This window comes from Falco rusticolus, chromosome 10, assembly GCF_015220075.1.
Source record: "Falco rusticolus isolate bFalRus1 chromosome 10, bFalRus1.pri, whole genome shotgun sequence".
Lineage (NCBI taxonomy): Eukaryota > Metazoa > Chordata > Aves > Falconiformes > Falconidae > Falco > Falco rusticolus.
Genome location: NC_051196.1, coordinates 9,091,314 through 9,114,058, shown reverse-complemented (window position 1 = coordinate 9,114,058; position 22,745 = coordinate 9,091,314). Strand labels below are relative to the sequence as shown.

At 38.2% G+C, this 22,745-nt stretch overlaps 1 protein-coding gene across 1 annotated transcript; it reads right to left on the bottom strand.

The window, feature by feature from the left end:
- Positions 1 to 200: 200 nt before the first annotated feature.
- Positions 201 to 22,264, bottom strand: CTR9 (CTR9 homolog, Paf1/RNA polymerase II complex component). Its single transcript, XM_037401726.1, has 25 exons — positions 22,131 to 22,264; positions 19,947 to 20,045; positions 19,089 to 19,328; positions 18,540 to 18,657; positions 17,819 to 17,908; positions 16,354 to 16,502; positions 13,711 to 13,818; positions 13,114 to 13,221; positions 12,758 to 12,994; positions 11,905 to 11,994; positions 11,680 to 11,808; positions 11,392 to 11,575; positions 10,298 to 10,386; positions 9,860 to 10,045; positions 9,596 to 9,683; positions 9,212 to 9,360; positions 7,023 to 7,139; positions 6,689 to 6,834; positions 5,121 to 5,192; positions 3,820 to 3,955; positions 3,144 to 3,290; positions 2,570 to 2,727; positions 2,197 to 2,293; positions 1,749 to 1,861; positions 201 to 1,479 (listed from the first exon to the last, which is right to left on the bottom strand). The coding sequence occupies exons 1-25, from the start codon at positions 22,173 to 22,175 to the stop codon at positions 1,071 to 1,073; spliced, it is 3,504 nt and encodes a 1,167-aa protein (XP_037257623.1). The 5' UTR covers positions 22,176 to 22,264; the 3' UTR covers positions 201 to 1,070.
- Positions 22,265 to 22,745: the final 481 nt, after the last annotated feature.

Here is a 22,745-nt window from a genome sequence, read left to right as displayed (position 1 = left end):
GACAATCCAGACCTTCTATAAACAAAGCAACATAGTTTAGGCTATATAGTATATTAAAAACAGTATTAATACACTATCCAGATCTACATAATCTTCTCTTAGCAAACGCTTCACAGAGGACTTGATGACCAGCGAAAAAAGTTGGCGGGGGGGGGGGGGGCAATATCTTTTTCAGAACTGCAGGGAGAAATCAGATTCACTTTTGTCTACAACACAGCAATTTTTTTATTGTTGTTCCTGAACACATTGTAACGAAAGGATTTAATTCCAAAATCCATGTACTTAAGCTAAAATAAAGTTAAGATTATTTCTACAGAACAGATTCCTTTGTTAAATTTAACATTTTCTGGGTTTTTTTGCTTATACCTTCTCAGGGGCAGAATAGATCACTCCAAGCAAATAAGCAGGAACAGTTTATTGTGATACTGGCAGCTTTATCTTTCTCAAGTAATACGGAGTTCTCTATTTTTTATCTGCCAATTTAAGTATTTCATCTACATCTGGATCGTTACTTTATAAAATCTCTTTAGTATCTGCACCTTTTCACCTGATTTAACACAAAAACAGAAGCAAAAGAAGAAACTCTTGGAAATACAAGGAGCTGCATCATGGCAAATGTATTCTGTAATAGAAAGTACGAAAAACTTCCTACTGACTTTTATTCAGAATGAGGGAAAAGATAAATATCCACAGCTTTTTGTTCCATTTGATAGGATTTTAAGATCCATCTATGCATGTATAAGCACAGAACACACAGTTTTGGCCACTCTGGAACCACCTAAACAGAGATTTTACCTTCCATAGTTTTTCCATGCATTCCATCCTTGGTGTGCTGATTATAATACAGGGATCCGTTCACCTACGGCACTTTCAATTTAAGAATACACCATAAGCCACCTTAGAGAAACATCCATTAGTTGCTAACAGAAATAATCACAGGAAGGTCTCACAACAGTTTACTAAAACATGAAGGTTTTTTTAAATCACAGTTTTCAAATATAAAAATTGGATTTTCCCCATAACTGAAATATTTACATGAACATTTTAAAAAGATGGTCTGTAATTTAGACTTAATCACTGTCATCTGAACCCCCTTCAGACCCCTCATCGTTGGATCCTTCTGGTTCAGACTCATTACCAGATCCTCTGCCAGAACCCTCATTGTCAGATCCTCTCTCAGAATCTCTGTCGGAGTCAGCACTGCGAGAAGCTGGGCGAGATTCATTTTCTGATCCACCAGATCGACTTCTCCCCGACTGTACAGACTCATTGTCAGACTGCTCTGAATCTGACCGCCTCCTTTTTCTAGCTGGCCTGTCACTGTCAGAATCTTCCTCAGATGGGTGGACACTGGACCTCCTCGGACTACCTGCCTCACTACCAGATTTGTTTCTGTTATCAGAATCACTATCAGAAACAATGCGTTGTTTGTGCTGCTGTTCCCCATCATCTGAATCACTGTTGCTATTCCTAGCGTGTCTGTAGGGAAGAAAAAAAAGAAACATCAAAACCAGTATGAAAAAGATGCTATCCTTAGCTTAAAAATAAGGTGAGACACCAGGATTTATGTAATGCTAGTATTATCAGAATGAGAACAACGAATGGAATTAATTTGCAATGGAAAGCAATGTTGTGAGTACAATGAAAGGCTTCTCATTATCTTTGCATTATCTCTTTATTATTAACCCTGCAGTTTCTCTTGAAAGCATGCGTTGAAATTTTAGTACAAAGTTAATTAAGGTTCTTACCCATCATCAGCAATTTTGAGTTTATCCTCATCAGAAGAATCATCACTTGATGAAATGATGGCTTTTGATTTGATCTTTCCTTTCATTGAAGGAGGCAGACGTTCTGGTTTGGGCTGTGTTGGGGAAAAACAAAGGCTTGCTTGTTCATGTGGCTGGTTAAAAAGTCCTCAAATGCAGAAAACATATGCAGAAAAGCAGGCACACTTTTAAAAAAAAAATTCCATTTACTATCACTTAATTCTTAGATGGCTTTGGAAATATTCTTTTCATCCTTTCACCCAAGTAGCAATAGCAACAGGGGAGAAGGATAAAATTAAGCTCAAAGGCAGTTTGCTACGAGAAGTTTTGTTGTAATTTTCAACATTAATAAACCTCTCTTGACTAGGATAGTGCCGAACTCCAAAATGTGTATTTAGGAAGTGATGCAGTTACTTAGGGTTTAACTTACTGCCTTCTTTTTCTCTGCCTTAAGTGGACGCCGTTTTTTAGGTCTTGGACCATTTTCATGTTCTTCATCATCACTCCCCTCTTCTGCCTTCTGGGGTCTTAAACAGATATGTATTTTGTATGACATAAAACATTGCAAAAAAACTTAATACATGCAAAACCCAGCAGTCTCACAGAATATCTAGTTAATCAGGTGTTACTCATACTTCTTTTGCAGAGTTGCTGTTCAAGCCTTCTAAGGTGCATGTGGAAATGAAAATTAATTACATGACCTCTTGACAACAATTCATTTAACAATTACGAAAGACTGCATGAGAATATGCTTGAAAGCCATGCTATTTCCTAGAGGTGTCTAACGTTAAAACACCAGTTACCTCCTCCTCTTCTTCTTCTTCCTTTCACCCTCCTCTTCTTCCCCATCTTGTTCACTACCACTGCCCTTCCTCTTCTTTTTCTTTCTAGACATGGGCAGATCTTCATCACTGTCATCGTTGACGAATTCATCAAATTCCCCTGCTCCTTTTTTTGAACGCTGCAATAAATAATAAGTTCCACAATACAGTCTATCATTCACCTTTCATTTAAAAAGCTACCAGAAAAAATTCAAAAGAGAAATTATCTGAACATGTTTTCAAAGATACAAAAATACAGACCTTCTTGTGCCAACTTTCCCATAATCTCTAGACTGATGTCATCGGGAAAACGATGCCAAATTTGCATATAAAATAATAATCTTCTGTTATTTTAACAACTGAATAGAACAGAATTTGGTGATGCCACTATGCTTGGAACTTTTAAGTATTAGCTTCCAATTTTTACATGTGAATATTAAACCTGTTCAATTTTACTCAGTGGAGCCCAAGAACTTGAAATTAAGAACCTGTGCTACTGAAAAAGACCATATAACAAAATGGGAAAATGAAGGAGATAAAAAAAATTCTGTTCTACCCTGCCTCCGCCACCACCACGTTTTTTCTCCTTTGATCCTTCTACTTCACCAGTGAACATCAGAATATTCTTGGTTTTCTCCACATATTGAGCTCTTTGTTCCAGAAGTTTCTTCTGTTCTTCTTTTTCTCTTAGGCGTTTCTCTTCCTGAAACGGAGAGAAAACTAATGGTTACTATCCTATTTGCAGCATCGCAGTGATTATAGTCTCTGGTGTATACAATATTTGCTCGCAAGGAACTGGAAAACTGACTTTTGAAAGTCTATGCCATAGTAGAAGGTCCATGTGGCAAAAAAAAAAGCCAAAAAAATTTCTGCAAGCCTACACTACAATAAGCGAAATTCTAGAACAACTATTCCACCAAGTGCTTCCTCATCCAACCCGTCAGTACAGAAATTTCATGGCAGACCTTCTGGGGCACCAATTTTATTTCATTGTAAAAATAAATATCTATTTCTGAGGCCGTGGGGAAGAAAGAATTAGTATCACCTGTTGGCTATAATGTTTTCTGCTAGCCCTTACTATAATTAAGAAGAGTCTACTACACATTTTATCAGTAACACCAGGTACCACCACAGACCAACAGGCGCATACATACTGTTGATACGTATGCTTGCTTAAAAAAATGAAGTACGCTTTTTTAAAATACACTATGCATAATATAATAAAATAAAACCTGTTCTTTAAGCAGTTTTTGGCGAAGCAGCTCCTTTTCTTGCTCTTGTTTGGCACGCAGTTCCCTCTCTTCTTCATCCTGCTTGCGTGCCCGAGCCACGTGGTACTGTGCTTGACTCAGTAAATCAGAGCACTGCCTGTAACATGCAATGATTTCAAGTCAAGGAAGGTGGCAGACGCATACTACAAGAAATAGCTTTATGAAGGGCATGCATCACACCACCATGTCTATAACACCGACACAGAAAAAAGCAGCTACTTGAAACAGCACAACAGAAGAGTAACATAGATTTTAGAGTAAACTAAAACACTTTCTAGTAAGCTAATTTACCTTGTAATATGCTATTTCACAACATACTGCTCTCCACACTTAATACCCAACTCATATACAAAACTGCCACAAAAGGAATCATCCCAACTAATTTGGGGAGTTTCACAAGTATAGTTAATATGAACTTTCTTTAAACACAACATGCTAGCAAACCGAATCAGAAAGACAGGTAGAAATTCTATCTTGAAAATCCCAGTTGTTCTAAGAGTTAAGGTTGTGTTACATGTTCAAGTCTTGTGAAACATTAAAGCAAAGGGCTTTCAACACCCTCCTAGTTAACATTACAATGACATTTCTTTAAATATTAAAATTTTCTTCTCTGTACAAAGCGCTTTAAATGATACCCATTTACAATGTACAGAGCATGATGGCCAACAGATGTTATTTGTATATGGCTATGAAAATCTTAGAGGAACGTGCAGTAAGTGAAACACAGGGCATACTGAGTGAAATAAGCTTCCAAGGAAACCGACTTGAACAGGCTTGTGTACAGGCTCATTACCCTGAGCAAAAGTTAAAGCAGACTAGACTCTGGAAAACAAAAAAAATTCGCGTTTCAGTAACTGACCCATGCTATTCACTCATGAGCTGCTTGAAAAAAAATCTCCATGAAAGCAAACCTGCTGTTAGATTATTACAAGTCAAAACAGTGAGAGCTAGAGATGTTAAATAACTGTCACTGCACTCTCATCGACAGAAAATTTGCCATTAAAACAGCTGAAGTTTCACAGGCTCCAGCTAATGGCAGGCACCACACGCTGAGAGTTTTAGACCACTCAAAAATGTTAGAAAAGAATGAAACTGTAGTAAGGAGTAACCCTGCACTTTTACTTCTAATGTTCCAATTAGAACTGTCAGCTGAAATTTTGGAATCCAGTTTTCATACGAAAAAACAAGACAAAAAACCATTCCACTTGGCATCTGAATGAAGGATTTGTTTGTGGGTGAGATTTCGTTTTGGTTTTTTTTACCTGGCTTCCGTAGCAGCAAGTGCCAAGTCAAATCTCATCTTATCACCTACTTTACTCAAGTAACTGAAGTACCTGGAGGAAAAAAATAACAAACAAAACTAAGCAAATCTGGCATTACTTACATATTAATTGTAATTTTGCCTTAAACCAAAGCATTTACTCCTGGATTACAACCGTATAAAACTCAACAGATGAGAAAAAACCTCACCAGTTTTCTGAGTGCAGCTCCTTTTAATTCAACAGTATCAAAGTACAGAGTCCTTCAAATTTAAAACATTCTAAAACACCACTCTAGAGGGGAACGAAAACCTAGAGAAATTCTAAAGAGAGTTCTAAGATTTCATTTACTGGCTCCTAGCAGTAAGTACACTGCTGATGCCAGTAGATTTATTCCTTATCTGTCATAGCTTAAGTGCTTGAAACCACCATAAGGAAAGGAAAGAAAACCTATTTTCAAACCTTCAAGTAGATGGGTAAGCGGTGATGACCACTGTTTGATCAGTGTTTCTCTAATTCATTTTAAAAGAAAATTACTAACTTTCAAGGTTGCCATGATTTCTCCCTGCCATGATTTCTCCCCATATTCCATCACGACATTTTAAATGAAGTATTTTCGTGCTAGACTGAACTCAAATTCTTGTGCACATTAAGAAAGTAATTCCCTGCTCGAGTTTTAGATTACGGAAAATATTTTCCAAAACATGGTTAGACATCTGAATTTTTACTTAATGGGTAAAAATAAGTACTTTCATGCAACTTTCTCAAGACAATAAACAACAAGCTTTCACCTGAATTTAAGTTAAAATTTGTGTTTGAATGCTTAGTTTGCATTATGTAAAGCACTTGGATTGTGAAATGCTTGCTCATATGAAAGGCTTGCTTCAGTTGACAAAATTACTGAAAGACATCTTTCCTTGACGTAACAGCAGAGCTAGGAATGCATAAAGCAAGCACCAGCTACACCAGCAATACCTAGGAGCAAAATAAATGGTTGAAAGTTTTCTGTCAAAGATGGTGATGATTGGATCAGATAGATCACAGTTTTCACCCAGAAATCTCTTTTTTTAAAAAAAGAGAACTAGAAGATCTCAAATGCACTTAAGAAACTGCTTCTGCTCTTAAGCTATAAGAGTATTTAGGCTTTATTTGCAAACAGGAGGGTGAAATCAGTTTTCAAGGACTACCAGTCATTAAAGGTTTATATTATATAACGAGATACTGCTTCTGAGCCTTATAGGTTGTTTACAAGAAATCATCAAAACAAGTGTTAAACAACGTTTTTTTCAACAACGCTTTTCCAGGAAGAAGTGCATCTTGGTCACAGTAAGACAAAACCCTTTGAGAAATACATATTGGCCACCTGGCCAAACAAAACTGGCTCTGGAGCGAAGTCTGAATCCACAGTTTTGTTAGGCCCAACCTTCCTTTTCCTACTAGGAACTCTAGAATCACACACAGAGCTTCGTAAAAAGATTGCTCTTCTATCCAGATCTGTGACCTATACAGCAAATTTACTGTAAGGGAACAACAAAACAGATTAAGAATGATTAGAAGTAAATAATTTTTACCTGTGGGCTAGCTCCAGTTCTTTCACAGCATTAAGCACCTCCTTTAGATTGCTTTTTTCATCTTTGAGGACAGAGGTAGCTAGTCTTTGTAGCACTAAAGCCACATTAAACATAAGGACTGTATCACTTGGTGCTACATGCCTGGCCTGTAAATAAAAAGCATTATTTTTTTTTTTTTAAGATATGCTATAACGTGAAACAGAAGTATCCTGAAGTGGCATACAGAGAATAAGCACCATTATTTCAATCCCAGACTACTGAATTTAAAAAGACACAAACATAAATCGACTTACAGTAATTTTATTCTGTGATATATGATGTTTTATATCCGTACCTTCAACAAAGTTTGTTTGCATTCCTGTAATTTGCCACATTTGAAGAGTGCCCGGGCCAAATATAACAATACTTCAGTATTTTGATGCTTATAGAACTTTCTGAGGCAGTTTTCATACTGGAATGGGAAAAAAAAAAAAAAAAATCAAATGAAGAGGCAACAACAGTTAGTGATTTTGGTTGGCTAACTCCAGAAAATATTCCTATTCCTAAAAAGCATTACTGCTAACATGCCTCCTGTTTTCTGAAGTGTGTCATGCTACATGGATGCCTCCTTTTCACTGACGAGAACATTCTTTCTGCTATTCCAGAGCAAGTATGATTTTTCTGGAAACTGGCAGCTGTCTGGGAGGCTCTGTAGGTCTTAAAATGCAACAGAATACAAGTACCATCTACTGTAACAAAGTCCAACAAACATGACTCATTTTAAGAGAGCTCGATTATTCTCCACAGTATGGATGTGTGTGTGTGGAATCTATTTTCTTTATTCATATAAGATATTTTACAAACTGAAACATATTTAATGTAGTAATTCCAAATATATTATGTAATCATTTAAAAAATCCACATCTTTCAGGCATCTCAACATCAAATTTATTCTGTCCACCTAGCTGAGTAACTTGGCATGTCAAAGGGTATCTAGTTGCTCTGAAGTGTAAGACTTGTTACTGTAGGTTTTGTGGGTCTAGAATTAAAGCTTCAAACAGTTACGAAACTTAGCACTGAGTGACTTCTGTTGGACATACTCTTTTCTCAAGGATTCATTCACCTTTTTTCTAAACCTCCAGAATACTAACAAATACAAAGAAATTTTTATTTCCAGCTCAAATACAGAAACTGCCCTGAACTGTAATATGCCTGAAGTCACCACCTTTGGATCGCACTGTGTTGCAAGCGCCTGATTTTCACTCACCTTCAGAGTCAAAGGTTTTGTATTTAGCTTAACTCTGCCTTGAATCTGTATGCTTTATGGTAGAGAACTTACTAGAAAAGTTGTTGTGGCCGCAGTAAGCTAGACTATTAAGTTCATTTCTGAATTTAAGTCTGCCTTTGAGTCAAATATTGCCTATTTCAGACCGTGGCTTTTACTAACCGCACAGCAGAGGCCAGGGAACAATAAACCACCCCAGTAAAGAAACACATTTCTACTAACAGCTTTATATAAATATATTAGCAAATGAGTAAAATACTTTTCTGACAAAAAAGAAGGTGGAAACTATACCCAGTTTCCCACTGTAATTCACTGCTTAAACAATTGCTATTATATTCTCATCAGGCTTTTTGTCAACAGAAATAGACTAAGCGTTAAAAACCAAAACAACCCCAACGAACAGACTCCATCCAAACATAACAGAATGAATCCGGTTGTTTTACCAAAGCTTGTTACCAGTAGTTCACTGGAGGATAGCAACTACTGAGGTCCTAATCAGGTAAGGAAGAGATGCTGGGCCTTTCTTATAACCATCACAGAAAGCTTCAGAATAACTCCAAATTAAGTATTTCTGAGCCTCAGTATGGACTCAGCCTTAATCAAACAAGCTTGTTCTAAGCTTCTGTCCCATTCAACATACAAGTAGGCTTAAAAAAAGTGTATGCTTTTGATCAACTCATTGAGTCAACTTAGTTAGCATCTGTTGGATACTTGGAAGTTGGTTTCTTTGGGCAGGTTGAACTAGATGACCTCAACAGATTTCTTCCAATATTAATTACCTTGTAGTGTTAACTGTGGTGAAAGAAATCATGGCACAGTCAGCTTTTTAGATAGCTCTGATTTATTCTTGCAAATGATTGCATAAATAACAAAGTAGGAAGCACTGCTATTAATCTTAGCAGCAAATTCTATTTACTTATTTCAGTAATATCTGGATGTAAATAAATCACATACAGTAACTACACTGACTGAAACCTCTCTGACTAAAAATTAATTCCAAGACCAAAATTCTAACCCATTTATGTTTTAAAACACTGCTACAAAAAAAGCACAGAAAAGTTGGTAGGTGCTTTGTTAACCCTTACCCACATTTGGCAGTTTGTTTTTAGATCTAGACTTGACAGCCAGCAACATGCTAGGAATAGACCTGTAACTTGTTAAAATACTATTCAGAAACTTTCACAGCTGCCATGACAGCAGAGAAACACCCAGAAGTCATCTAACCCAACGTATTATATAGTTCAATTTAGAGATGTTACCATCTGCACAGCACTGATGTACTGTTTCTGTTCCACGTAGATATGTGCCAAATTCAGCCACACATCACTGATATCTGCTGTTGCCTCTCTCACTTGAGCAAAAACATCACGAGCTTCACGGAAATATCCTTTATGCGCCAAGACAGCTCCTAAGGGGAAAGTAATATGTACAGCATATTACTTCCTTACATACAGAACTTCCAGGTTCACCTACTCCTACCGAAGAAAACTAACTATTGCCTGAGTAAAGGTTCCCATTAAAAACTAAGTGATATAGCTGCCATATGAAAGCTATCCTTTCCTGTGCTCCGCTACACAGCGTTCACCCCCTGAAGCATAAGAATATCATCACTTTTGAAGGAAAATTAAGAGTCTAATATTCACCTATGCCATTAGCAGCATACAAATTCTTTGGATCATTTCTGAGTACTTGCTTGTAGATTGCTAATGCACGGTCTTGATGACGCTTCTCCTGCAGAAAGAAATATGCCAATTGATCACTCATTTCTATAATGGGGTATTAAAAGATCTACCCAGAAGTTTTATGGGATGTAAGAAGCCAAACAGGCATCAAGAAAAGGCTCTGAGCAGCTAACAGCATTTTATACATAAATAAAACCACACACAGGGCAGACAGACACCCATTACCTTTTCTCTGTCTCTTGTGGGTTGATGTAGAGTCTGCAACCAGACGTTGCCAAGAGCCAGCATGGAGTAAGTATCATTTTGTGTGGAGGGCTGTTTCAATATCCTTTCAAATTTCTTCTGTCCTGGACCCCACTCTTGTTTAGCCAAATGAAGATTGCCAATCAGAGACCATGCATCGGGATGGTCCTAAATAAAAATTCACTTTAAGTTGCAAAACCAGTTTCCCTTTGCAAGGTTACTTTCCCAAGTATAAACTGCTACTTTTCTTAAGCAGAAATCCATATTAAAAAACCCAGCAAAAAAAACATAGAGCAGATTATGGTAGTTCTCTCTTCTTCCCCTACTTTTTGTGAACAAACAAAATAAAAATGCAACAAAAGGAAAATAAAATTTTAAGTTGTTTGTATTTCAAGTGTTTTAACTTTAAGGGTTACAAACCTGATTTATCTGAAGTGCTTCTTTAAACCAATCAGAAGCCTCATAAAAATTTCCTTTATCCCTAGCCATAGCTCCCAAGCGCAAGTAGCCTAAAAATAAAAATAGAAAAGAAAATAGAAACCAGGAAGAAGGTTAGAAGTAATCTCTAACAAAGAAAATACTGGCCATGCCTGAATTTCAAAAGCAATCTTTTTCTTCACCAGCTAAGAACAGCAAACATTAAGACACCTTTCCTATACTAATTACAATGAGACGCACCACGTGAAGACAAATGTCCATCCACAATGGCCATAGAGAATCTGCAGATTTCTAACAATTAAACATTTACATTTTTAATTGGTTTCATAATTTTCATGAGAAACCTCAAAGAAAGAAGGATACGTCAAGTTACATAATTCTCTTCCCTCCACTTTAAACAGCTCTCCTGTCTCCACAAGCTTTGGGAAGAATACCAGTTAGCAGAATGACAACAGAAAACAAGCAGGAAAGAGGCTATAGATTAGGCAGGGGCATGCCATATGCTGCAGCTTCGCAAGAGCTACCACCTCGCCTTTGCAGAAAACATCACAGGTCAGCTCTTTGGGGACAAGAGGAAGAACAGAGTGCGGATAAAAACCAGGATGTGAAAAGAAGCTGTGCCAACACCCTCAACAGCCCTGCTTCCCTGGAGGAAGGCCAAGGTCCAAGATAGAAGTGATTCTCCCAAAGGGTCTCTATTTTTCACCCACATAGTTAGAATTGCAAAGCGTGGGCATATCAAGTGGATGGCCTTGATTGCACCCAAGGGCTGAGGTGCTAAGGCTTTGGTGGGGGTGGGGGGTGGCCGATGGCATGCAAGTCTAGATAAGCCAATTTTGCTAGATTTTTGGAGCACGGTAAGATTTAACAATAATTAGAAGGCTTAAACCTGGAGACTGAACTATAAGGATGATGCAGGCCTTAAAAAAAAACAGTAGGGGAAATAGCAGGTAGGAAAGCAGGCCCCAAAACTGCTATGAAAAGACGACGACAGATATAAAGAAAGACACTGTAAATGGGAAGATTTTTGGTATTATAAGGAGGACTGTGGAACTAAAATACTAAATGTTTCTTACAATCAACGTAATTAGGATGTTCTCTTAAAATGTTTTTATACAGCTTCTCCGCTTCATGAAATTCACACATCGCCTCATATAGTCTGGCAAGGTTATAGGACGTTGTTACAGAGATAGCATTGTAATAATGCTCATCATGTTCAGCTTCTGCTTTTGCACGATCCAGTGATGCCAAAAAATATTTCTAAAGTATAAAAAGAAAAAAGGAATAAAGCACTCCAGAATATTCTTAAAGGAAAACTTCTGGGTGGTCAGGAAACTCAAGTCAAACTTCAAGCAATTACATACCTTTGCTTCTCCTAGGTTTCCCAGCCTGAAGTGCAGAGCACCCACATTATTCAAAATCTCTGGTGGGACATCAGCCTGTACTTTCTCTTGCAGAATGCGTGTGGCTGTACCATAGGCTGACAGTGCACCCTTTACAAAGAAAGAGAAAGTGGATGAAAGAAATAATGAGTTCTATGTGCTTTTAGGAAAAGCACACATAATTCACCAAGCATGTATTAATAATACCTGTATATCGGTCTGTTCTAGAATTTGGGCTAGCTCAATCCATGCCTCTACATCATCAGGATATTGTTCTGTGACTTTCTTGAGATGTCCCTGAAAAACAGCAGAAGACAATTAAGCCTCTTTGTGGACACAAACTGTTTAAAAAACGTAAACAAAATCAAAACAAAGAGTAAAGGCATTAATCTTAACACTACAAAGACATACCATAATGTAAAAGAAAACATCCTAAACATCTGCACGGTTTGGTCACACACAAAAAAATCGTATTGGTTTCCTTCCTTTGTTATTGTATTTTTCTTGTAGACCGTAACACCCACTTAAAGTCTTAAGAGAAGCAGAAACTTTTACCCAACATGAGAAGCCAGAAAAGCGATGTCTAACATATTTGGCATTTATTTACCCAATGTTAGATTTAAAAACCCTTCCATTTAAAAAAACAAAAAGCATAATATTGTCCTTCCAGATAAGCTAAGACAAGTGTTTCCTGGAAATCACTAGCTCATTCACCATCTTCAGGAAATCACTAGCTAACTTACCATCCTCAGAGAATTTTAACATATACGGGAAGAATTCTGCCCTTTTCATAGCACTAAATACAAACATGAGGCTGGGGCTACTCTAAATTCCTGGATGTGCTTTAGCCAGAATCCACCAGGGGTCTCAGTTCTGACCAGAAGTTGTGACCCACCACAGTTGGGAGGATCTCTCATGACTGTCAAATATTAAATATTCTGTGCCTACAGCCAAGTAACCCTGAGGTTTATGCAACTTAAGGTACAGTCTGATTTCAAGTCTGATTTTTAAGTTCTACTCTTGTATGTAGAACTATGATGCTGGCAGAAGCAAAGCTCACCTTTGCAATATCCCGTTTCTCCTGGTCTTCTGAAGCCGCATAAAGAGATCCAAGGATTTTCATAGTCTCATAATTGTTAGGATAGGCTTTCAAAACTTTTTCAAAGCATTGTGATGCATTCTCTTTGTCCCCTCGATAAATGTACATTTGACCCAATCCAAAGAATGGAAGTACAAAAGAAGATGAAGCAAACTGCGTGGCCTGGTAATAATACTGGAATGCTTGATCATAATCTTCCTAATTAAAAACGAGTAAATAAAGAACAGGTAGTGTTTTCAGATGTAGGCTTTGTATTAACTTTTGTAACGCATATTTTTAAGTGTAATCTCAAAGGGGGCTTTTAAAAACAGCCCTACCTGTACATGAAAAGACCTAGCCAGCTGGTAACAACTCTCTGCCTGCATTGCTTCAACTTCTGTATTATGGAAAGCATGAAGAGCCAAGTGCTGTACTTTACCATAGTCCTGAAAAAAAAAAAAAGGGAGGTTAAATGAAATTTGAAAAGCCTTCACTTTTTTACGGTCAAGTGATATATTATTTGAACAAGGATAGCTGGAAAGTACAAGAAAGCTTTAGCCATAGCACTGACTAAATAGGTAACAACAGATTTAGTTCTAGTGGTTACTGTTCTTTTCTCTATTTCATATTTTAATGCATGGAAGAAGCGGGAGAGGGAAAGAAAACCAAACAACCAAAAAAACCCCAATATACCACCAAAACCCTTCAGGACACAAAGGTGACCTTGACATAAGAAGTAAGTGTACCTTTTCTTAGCTTTCTTGAGAAAGGTTTATACATGATTTAAGTCAAAAACTTTACACTTGTCCATCTAGATTAACAGTTCCATATTAGGCACCGCTTAGCCTGATGAAATGAGATTGAATCTAACACCAGAACGCTTGCTGTTCAGAGGTTACCAAGTATTTAACTGTAAAATTTCATAGACCTCTTACCTTCTTGAAGAAGAAGTGATTAGCCAAGTGATTCAACACCATGGGATTACTGGGATCAATTGTGTAAGCCCTAGAGAGGAGCTGAACACCATTCTTGATGGAATCGGCCTAAATGAAACAATCACACATATCAGCAGCATCTCAATAGCTGTATCTTATTATCTTCAAAATTATATTCTTCAGTCTAGACTGCAGCAGGATTTCTGACAAAACTTTGCCAGGCTCACAGGAAAAAAGTAAATTCAGCTATTAGCTTTTCTCCCTGCAGCATACAGATGGAAAATGGGAAATGAAGCCACCACGCAGGGATGGAAAAAAGCAGAGCAGAACTTTCCAGGAAAAAAACTCTAAAATTTAGTCTTGGAGTCCTTTGACATTTCACACACACAGCCTGATAGCCTTCCTTCTACTGTCCACTGTCTCCAGTTCCTGTCTGGTTTAGGTTTCAACCCTTTACACAATTTGTTCAACAGTGAAATGAAAATATTCTCATGTTCAAATTCTGAACAGAAACTTCAGATGTTGAATTAAGAGCTACTACTAGAACTTCAGTTCTAATTAAAAAAAAAAAAGGTAGAAGTCTGCAGTATTTACGTAAGGATATAATTACATCAACTTTTTTCTAAAGAAACTCTAGAATTTAAAGAACATTTTCCATGGGTATACATTTGACTTACCTACAAGTTCAAATCCATAACTGGTAAAATAATTGCTATTTATTTGGGACACCCATGAAATCTCTATCACAAGTGTGTCAAGTTAAATCTGTATTTACTTCTGAACAGAAACACCAAGAATGGTGCCTAGTAACCATGTAACATCTGTGCTTTACTTTAGGAGAAAGCTGTCTTACTGAACAGATTAGGTTTTATGAGGTTGTGACACAGGACGAAGTCCAACAGAAAGCTAAAAAACACAACTTCAGTTTGAAAAGGCACTCTTTCCAAACCTAGCATAATAATATATCTGGATTAAGAGATATTGAATCACCCAGTTCAATTTTCAAAGGCAAAGAGGTTTTATAATCACACTATGTGTATGTCTGAGCTCTCCAATAATTTGAGTCTCGCATCCTATTTCAACCAAATCCAATAGATGGTTAGAGGTCTCAAAGCTCCTAAGTGCTTTTATTAAAGAAAACCAGAGACAGGAGAGAGCTCAGTGAAAACACAGTGTGATCTCAACCCTGATTTGACATTATAACATCTTGTGGACGACAGAAACATTAGAAATATCTCAGCACAGAAAAGACTTTGGTTACTTTGCAACTCAGAGAAGAATCTTTTCCCAGAGAAAGTGTTCTCCCTCCCCCATGTCAACTCTTTGATGTTATACTAACTTTGCAGTGCAAGTTGTGAAAAAAGTTTGAAGTAAAGCACACATGATACTTTCTCACAAAGAACAGAAAACATATTTGAGTGGGTCAGCTTTTAATCACAGCTTTTTGAAGCTTAAGGTGAATGAGTTCATCCCTTGACTTTAGTCAAAAGACCTTCAGGAAAAAAAAGAAAGATACCAGGTTTCATTAGTTTCTCACCCATTGAATTATTTACAAAAACTTGACTTTAGAATATTGTTGGTTGAGAGAAAACTCTCATGCTCACATTTTTTGGAATTTTTCATGGAAGTCTTAACAGTTATTTTTTTCCCCCATGATATCGTAAACCAAGCAATTTTCAGGCATTCTGTAATACCAAAAGACCTTTCTAGTGAGCTATGTGTTCTACAGATAGCATAGCAATAAATTTTACCAGCATTAAATTATGTAACAATATAATTTTTTTTAGACACTTAAAAGGTCAATTCTTCCACTGAAAACTTCCTTAGCATGCATTAACCATCTCAGATTTTATGATCCCAATTAACCGATACGACCATATGTATTTTTCTAGTGATACAATATCTAGAGAGGTAGGATCACCACTTTAATGTGGTTTCATCAGTCTAGTTAAAACCTGTTCTTGCCTACTCTGGTTTACCATGTGGCATGCACACCCAGGCAGCTTGAACACAACTTTTAACAGTTGTTTGAAAACTTAAGTTCCTTAAAGCCTAAAACTAATCTCCTGGGACTGTCTTTTGCCTTGACCTTCCTGTCAGCATGATGATCTTCCAGAAAAAATTCCTTACACTCTGGAACAGAGCCGTCATTGCAAGCAAGATCTCTAAGTATTTGAGGACTTTCACAGCATCCTGAGTACAAACTGATTTAGTTAACCTTGACAGTCACAAATGACTAAGAAAGGCAGGCTGTTATATAACTATTGCTCATTAAAGGAAGATTTTTAAATCGACACTTTGGGGTTTAAGTGATTTGACATGCTTTCACACATCTCACCATGGATTTTTAGTATTTTAATTAAAACAGTTAACCTAGCACTGTTTTTTCTGTACTTAACACCTCTATAAAGCAACAGAATTGAAGTTTTTTAATAACAGAAGAAAGTTATTCAGAATGTGCTGCTCACATCACAAGCACGTACCTATAACATCATTCAATAGTGACACAGATTTAAAATAATTTAATCACAAAAAGTCATTACTCCTTTTAAAAACTGGACGACCTTTCAAAAGATAAAATGTTTGCTTTTTCAGGTAAGAAAAAAGTAAACTGAGTATGGATTCTTGTTAAGTCAGACTCACCTCTTTATTATTGAGTTCCAGAACAGCCAGTCCAACCAAAGCCCCTACGCATTTTGAATTGAGCTCCAGAGCCCTGCTGAATGCCAAGCGAGCTTTTTCCAACTTGTTCAGCTTCACGAAGCAGTGGCCCATACCTAATCGGACCTCAGCTAGAGAAGACAACACTATTCAGAAACCCAGAATTTCACTTTCATGAGTTTGTTACATTCTGGACATCAACTGAAGCGAAAACAGAACTTTTAATATTTCTTCAAAACCTGTAGAGCCATTCAAGGATTTGGTGTTTTTAAAGGCAGTCTCCCACAACCGGCAGCAAAACTAACTTTAACAGATTAGTAAGACTATTTTTTTTATACACCCGAAAACATTGCTCTGTATCTCCAAAAGACTCTGATACTAAACAAATAAAAAAATTACTTTCATGGAACTGTATTAAAAAAAAACAGAGAAAGGCATTAAAAAAATTGCCAGATGAAATGGCTGGAAATTTCTTAGGCAGGGTAAGTGCACCAGAGACTAGCAGGCCTTCAGAAAACACAGACAAATATATGGGTTAGCTAGACATTTCTCCTCAAATAAGCAAGAATTCACTGCTAACAAAATGCTGTTTATCATCCTCCAACTTCTATGATCATGTACAGATGAACTACTGCAGAGAATCCACATCACACTGCCCTTTCAGTCTGCTTGTGAACTGCAAATACAGAGACATTTATATACAGCAATTTCAAATCTGTATCTGTGTGAAAAAGGGAAGTGAGTGAAAGATGTTTGTTTCAAAGTAAAGCTTGCATTTCTAAATCCACTTTTGCAGCAATGTTCTTACACTAAACCAGACCACAGAATATATATCTCAACTTTGAAACAAAGCGTGTTTCAGGCAGGTTATGGCAAAGTATACCACATCTCTCAAGAGACTTCAGAGTATTTATGATCCTAATGCAAATACCCTGAACTAGTATCTCTAAATCACCTGCATCGCTTTTACAGCCATTACTGATAGCTTTCCCAGATTTCTGCATTAAATCACACAACACCAGGAAAACTCACATCATGCGCTACACATAGAATTGTACTTTTCAAGTCTTTTTTCATTATTAATGCTAGGACAGGATTTTCTTCGCCCTTATTCCAAGGGTTCACAGACAGGTTCTGAAACAGTCTTAAACAGTTCCCTCCCTTGCCATAAAACTTAAACTTCCCTTACATGCAGCCTCTCATCTTCTAGTGGCTCTTTAGAAGGTAATAATTAGACAAAGTGAGAAGTATTTTCCTAAACACAATTTCCTTCTCTAACAATTAAGACAGACTTCAAGTCAACAAATGCCTGTACTCTTCTATGAGGGTTGAGGGTTTTTTGACAGATACATATCACAAAAAAAGCCCTTAGGTATTTAATAACAAACACCTAAGTTAGTTGGCAAGCACAGCAAATGCTTCCACCAGCAAACATTTTCTGTCTTACCTGGGCAACCTGGATTGGTACGCAATGCTTTCTTGTAGTACGCAAGGGCTCCTCTATAGTCCTTCTTGTTGAAAGAAATGCATGCTTTACCTGTTATAACATACCAGTTACAAATAAATCAGAAATATAGAGAGCAGTTATAAATCAGAAGCTCCAAAGTATTATTTGGTAAATTTGTGCTCTGCTGATTTTCAGATTACGGTTAAAAGCTAATAGAAAATTCAGAAACTTTTATTGTATTTGATATCAAGTATATAAAAAAAAAATCAAGCATGGGAACACATTAAATTTACATTTTTATGGTTTTCTGCAGAAACTTAATTCTCTTCTTGTCCAGAGGAAAAACACTTACTATGACTAGATTAGCGAGCACATTAAAGTGTAACTGTTACAGCATGCTGTACCCTCACTACTGGTATCTTCACCTTCAACAGAGTACACAGCTTCATTGGCATCATCAGGGAAATATAAGTAGTTGGACTAGGTGTATGCCCGTGGGTCTCAGAAGATGCTAGACAGCATTATACTTTTTCCTATCTCTTCTGCTTAAATATACTTCCAAGTCTAAAGTAATCTCTGTCATGTTTCCGGTCAAAAGTGCACACCACTTTATCACATTCCTCCTCTCTACTCACACACCCACCCTCTTCTTAGGCACATAATTCATTCCAAAATCAACTGGAGAGACAAGGTTTTTACACAAATACCCATAAACTCATACCGAGAAGAGCAGGAATATTATTTGGAGACTGGTTGAGCACAAAGTGGAACTGCGCATCAGCTTGGTCCATCTTATCACCTTCAAGCAGACAAAAGCAGGCTCTTCCCAACAAGTGATTCTAGATAAGAAAAGACATTTGTGATACATTTATCTTTGTAAAATACAAAGATTAGACTACGTGAAAGATTAACTTGCTATGCTATAATGCTTTCTACAATTAATTTACTTCTCTTACATCAGGAAGAAAAAAAAAAAACCATCATCCCCTTCTAAAGCTCATGTATTATCAAGCAAAAGAGTAACAACCAATCCTTCCTTTTCAACCCCTGGAAGTTGACTGACATATTTCTATCAGGTGTTCCAAGCAAGAGATAATTATTCACAGTTGCACTGCACACATTTCAGATATAAGTTTTGCTTACATGTGCCACACTAACAGACTTTAAAGCCTGAGCAGTTTCTATCTTCCCTTTAACAAATCAATACTTGTTTTCTTTACAATCACTGAATAATTTGAAGATATGGATTTTTAAACAGGTTTTGGTTTACCTGATCATACATGATAATTTTGTCAGCCATAGTATACAATAAGGTAGCTTGTGTAATGAGCTCCTTCTTGTTATCTTTGTTCTTCTCCTTCCGAGCCTGCTGCACATAGTATGCTGCCAGAGTATCCAGACATGTCATCTGATCCTTTTCATGGTCCCTATAGTCCAAGTTACCATCTATGCGTGCAGCTTCCAACAGCTTCACAAAGTCTTCTGTTTTCCCTTGTTTGTAGTATTCCAGCTATAAAACACACAGTTTTAACAGACAATACTACCCCTGCAAGTAACATATCAAGTTGATGCTTTAGGTCACACAGATTCTTTTTTCAGAAACATACAGATAAAGCAGACATAAATGTAGGGATAATCTGACAGGCATTCCAATACAGTCAAATATTTTCCTGTCATCATCCCAACTTAGTATTTTTACATTAAAACACAAATCTTAGAACTCTCTGTAAATGAAGAGTCAACTGTTCTTCCTCTGAACTTCTTTGACTTTTAGCACATTTCACCATACTTTCCATAGTATAGATTATGCACTTCATAAAAAAGGAGGGGGCAGTATCAAAGGCACAAACAAGGAAAACTATGATTGACAAAAAAATAACTTGACAAGCAGGCCTTAAGCATCACTGTTTAATGAAAAAAGATGAAATTAAAATCTTAATATGCATATGTCAAACCAGAAATATCTGGCCTAGAATCAGTATCTGAGTAACCCCATTAAGTTCCTACTCAGAACTCAGTTATCCCTGGTCATAAAGGTAAAGAAGTGGAAATTATTATTTGATGATCTGAATAAAATATATATTTAAAACCAGTATATTTAAATATATGTATATATATATGTACTAACCGCTAAGGCAATCCATATGTGCAGCTGAGTGTGTTCCTGTTTCAGTATACTTATAACTTCATCACCTTCAGGTAACTGATCGAAGTCAAGCTCAATAACCTAGAACCAAACAATACAGATGTTCTTTTCACAAAAAAATTAACAATGTTATCTACCATTGAACTCAATGAGAGCTAGACATTTCAGAGCAGAAAAAAAAATAATTACTTGTGTTTAAACAAGATTACAGACAAAGAAAGAAGTGATGATGTATTGCATTCTGTACAAGACAGAAGTAATAGGCTCTCACAAACATCAGAGAAGACAGCTCGATGTTTGTGATACTACTCAGGGAGAAATAAGAAGAGATGCTCACTCAACTTCTTTTGCTATAGACTTCGAGCTCAGAATTTTTACAGTTCAGCTAATAACCAACTGGAATGCACACTGCTGAATTTCTAAAACTTTTCCTACATGTAAGAAAGATCTAGGATACTGTCAAAACCTTCCAATAATCAGGTGTCAGAGAATCAATACTACCTAAGACTTATCTCAGAGCTGAAAATCTGTAAAAGTCATCTTTATGTCTTTTTAATGAAGAAAATTAAGAGACTACTGAAGTGGCAAACATGATAAAGAACGGACTAAATTTCTGAATATTAACAACCATAGTCATCATGAGCAAACATCATCAACTTTTCATCATGCAAGCAATCTTTTTTGCAAGTACTGTTTTCCCATGTTGATCTACTTTTCAGATACGCAAAATGAGGAAAAAGGAACAGATACTCCCAAGGTGGGACATTTGGGAACACAATTTAACTGCATTTTAGTTCACTTACTACTCAGTCATACTGCCTTTAATATTAGTCATCTGTTACAATGTAATTTTACAGAAAGGAAGAGGTGCAGTTGTTGTACCCAGGCTTGCACTTCAATTGCCAGTGCAAGGACTCTTTCTTTGAAGACTGAATTAGAGCAATTCAGTTTATGAGGGCTTATAGTTTTGACTATGCAAAACTAGAGAATACCGGCAAAAATATTTCTGCTACTACTGTTATCTTTAGTTTGAGTTTGTCTTGCACAGTACCTCCTGTCTGACAAATAATCATATTTTTAGGTTCAGGTAACCCTTATCCACAAACTAAAATAGTTATTAATGAAAAACAGATATTACCAGCACAACAAATAAATACAGAAGTAAAAAAGAGCAGTGAAAGTTATTTTATAGCAATCCTTAGTGATTAATTCGGAACTTCAGGATTTGAGTAGTCCTAGCCGTAACTTGAACAGCGGCACCAAGATCAACTGTTCATGTTGACACCTCAAACAGAAGTTTCTGTCTCAGGGGAAAAAAAAAGTCCTCCAACATGTAACCTAGAGAGCAAAGTACCTTTACGAGACAGAGTTGTTTAGAGTATGGATACATACGTTTGCAGAAAGCATTCTGCAACCTCTAAGTGGTACATTCCAACACCTTATTTAACTATAGTATTAATTTAGTACCCGCTATGCAATGATTTAACTTCAAACTCTCTAATACCCTGCAAATTTTCAAATACTTCTCTCAATTTTTTTCAACCTTGGCTTGTGACAGTCTACCTTAAATAAAGAAAAGTTAAATACATTTCTAAACCCACACTGAACTTTAACTCGGTAACTTTACCGAGCGGCCCAACGGCCCCACCTGTCTGTGCGCTGATTTACTGACAGGCATACTGTTTACAAATCAGTGCAGTCCGAGGAATCAGCATCTAACGAACTAAGGGGAGAATTTAGCTGGACAAGGCCACTGCACACAAGCATAAACTACAGACTGCTGTTCCCTGCAGGGTTTTCTCTCCTGAGGGCTGCCCCTTCCTCACAGGCGGGTGGTACTTCGAGGGCCCCCGGAGCGCCTGCCCGCCCCCCGCGGCTCCGCCTCACCAGCAAGGGCTAGGCAAGGACGGGAGGTTACGGCTAGCAGGGGGCTGACACCGATCACCGAGGAGCACGGGCGAAGGAAGGCTTGGCTTGCCCTCCGCCAAGCGACACAGCTGTGACCCCAGCAACTCGTAGCGCTCAGGGAAGGGAGCGACGCTCTCCCTCGAGCCCGGGACAGAGCTGCCAGAGGCAGCCACAAACGCCCGCGCCCCGGCGCGCCCCATACAGCGCGCCCCTTCCTCCCCATCCCCGACTCCCAGTCCCCCTGTCCCCGCAACTCGCCTCATCGGTGTCCCGGAGCGGGATCTCGATCGACCCCCGCGACATGATGGCGACAGCGCTGTCCGCCGAGCCGCCAGCACGCAACGGCCGCCGAGCGCACTTCCCCTCACAAACACCGACTGACCCGGACGTGCTCGGGCCAACGGCGGGGGAGGGCGGGCTGGCTCCTCCCGCCCTGCGCCACGAGCCAATCGCAGCGCCGCGCGAGCCTCGAGGGCCGCCTCGCGCCCGTGCGTGAAGGGGAGGGGGGGCGCCGCCGCCGGGCGCGCGCCGTCCGGTTGCTGCGGCAACGGCGGGCTCGCGGGCTCCCCTCAGCGAGCGGCCGGGCAATGGCGGGAGCCGGCGGCTCGGTGCCCGCCCCCGCCCGCAGCGCTACGTGTTGCGCTGAGTGACGTCCCGCGCGGTGGCCTTTTATAAACGTGAGCAGTCTCCTCAGGACAGAGTGGGGGCTGCCCGGGAACTTCTACGCAGGTATTTGTCCCGCTGATTTATACATATCACATACCTATAGAAATCCATGTATAATACCAAGAGATAGCGCTTCGTATTTATACACGCACACAGCGGTAAATTGAATAGATTTACGCTTGGTTTCTCTCAGGAATGAATATCACA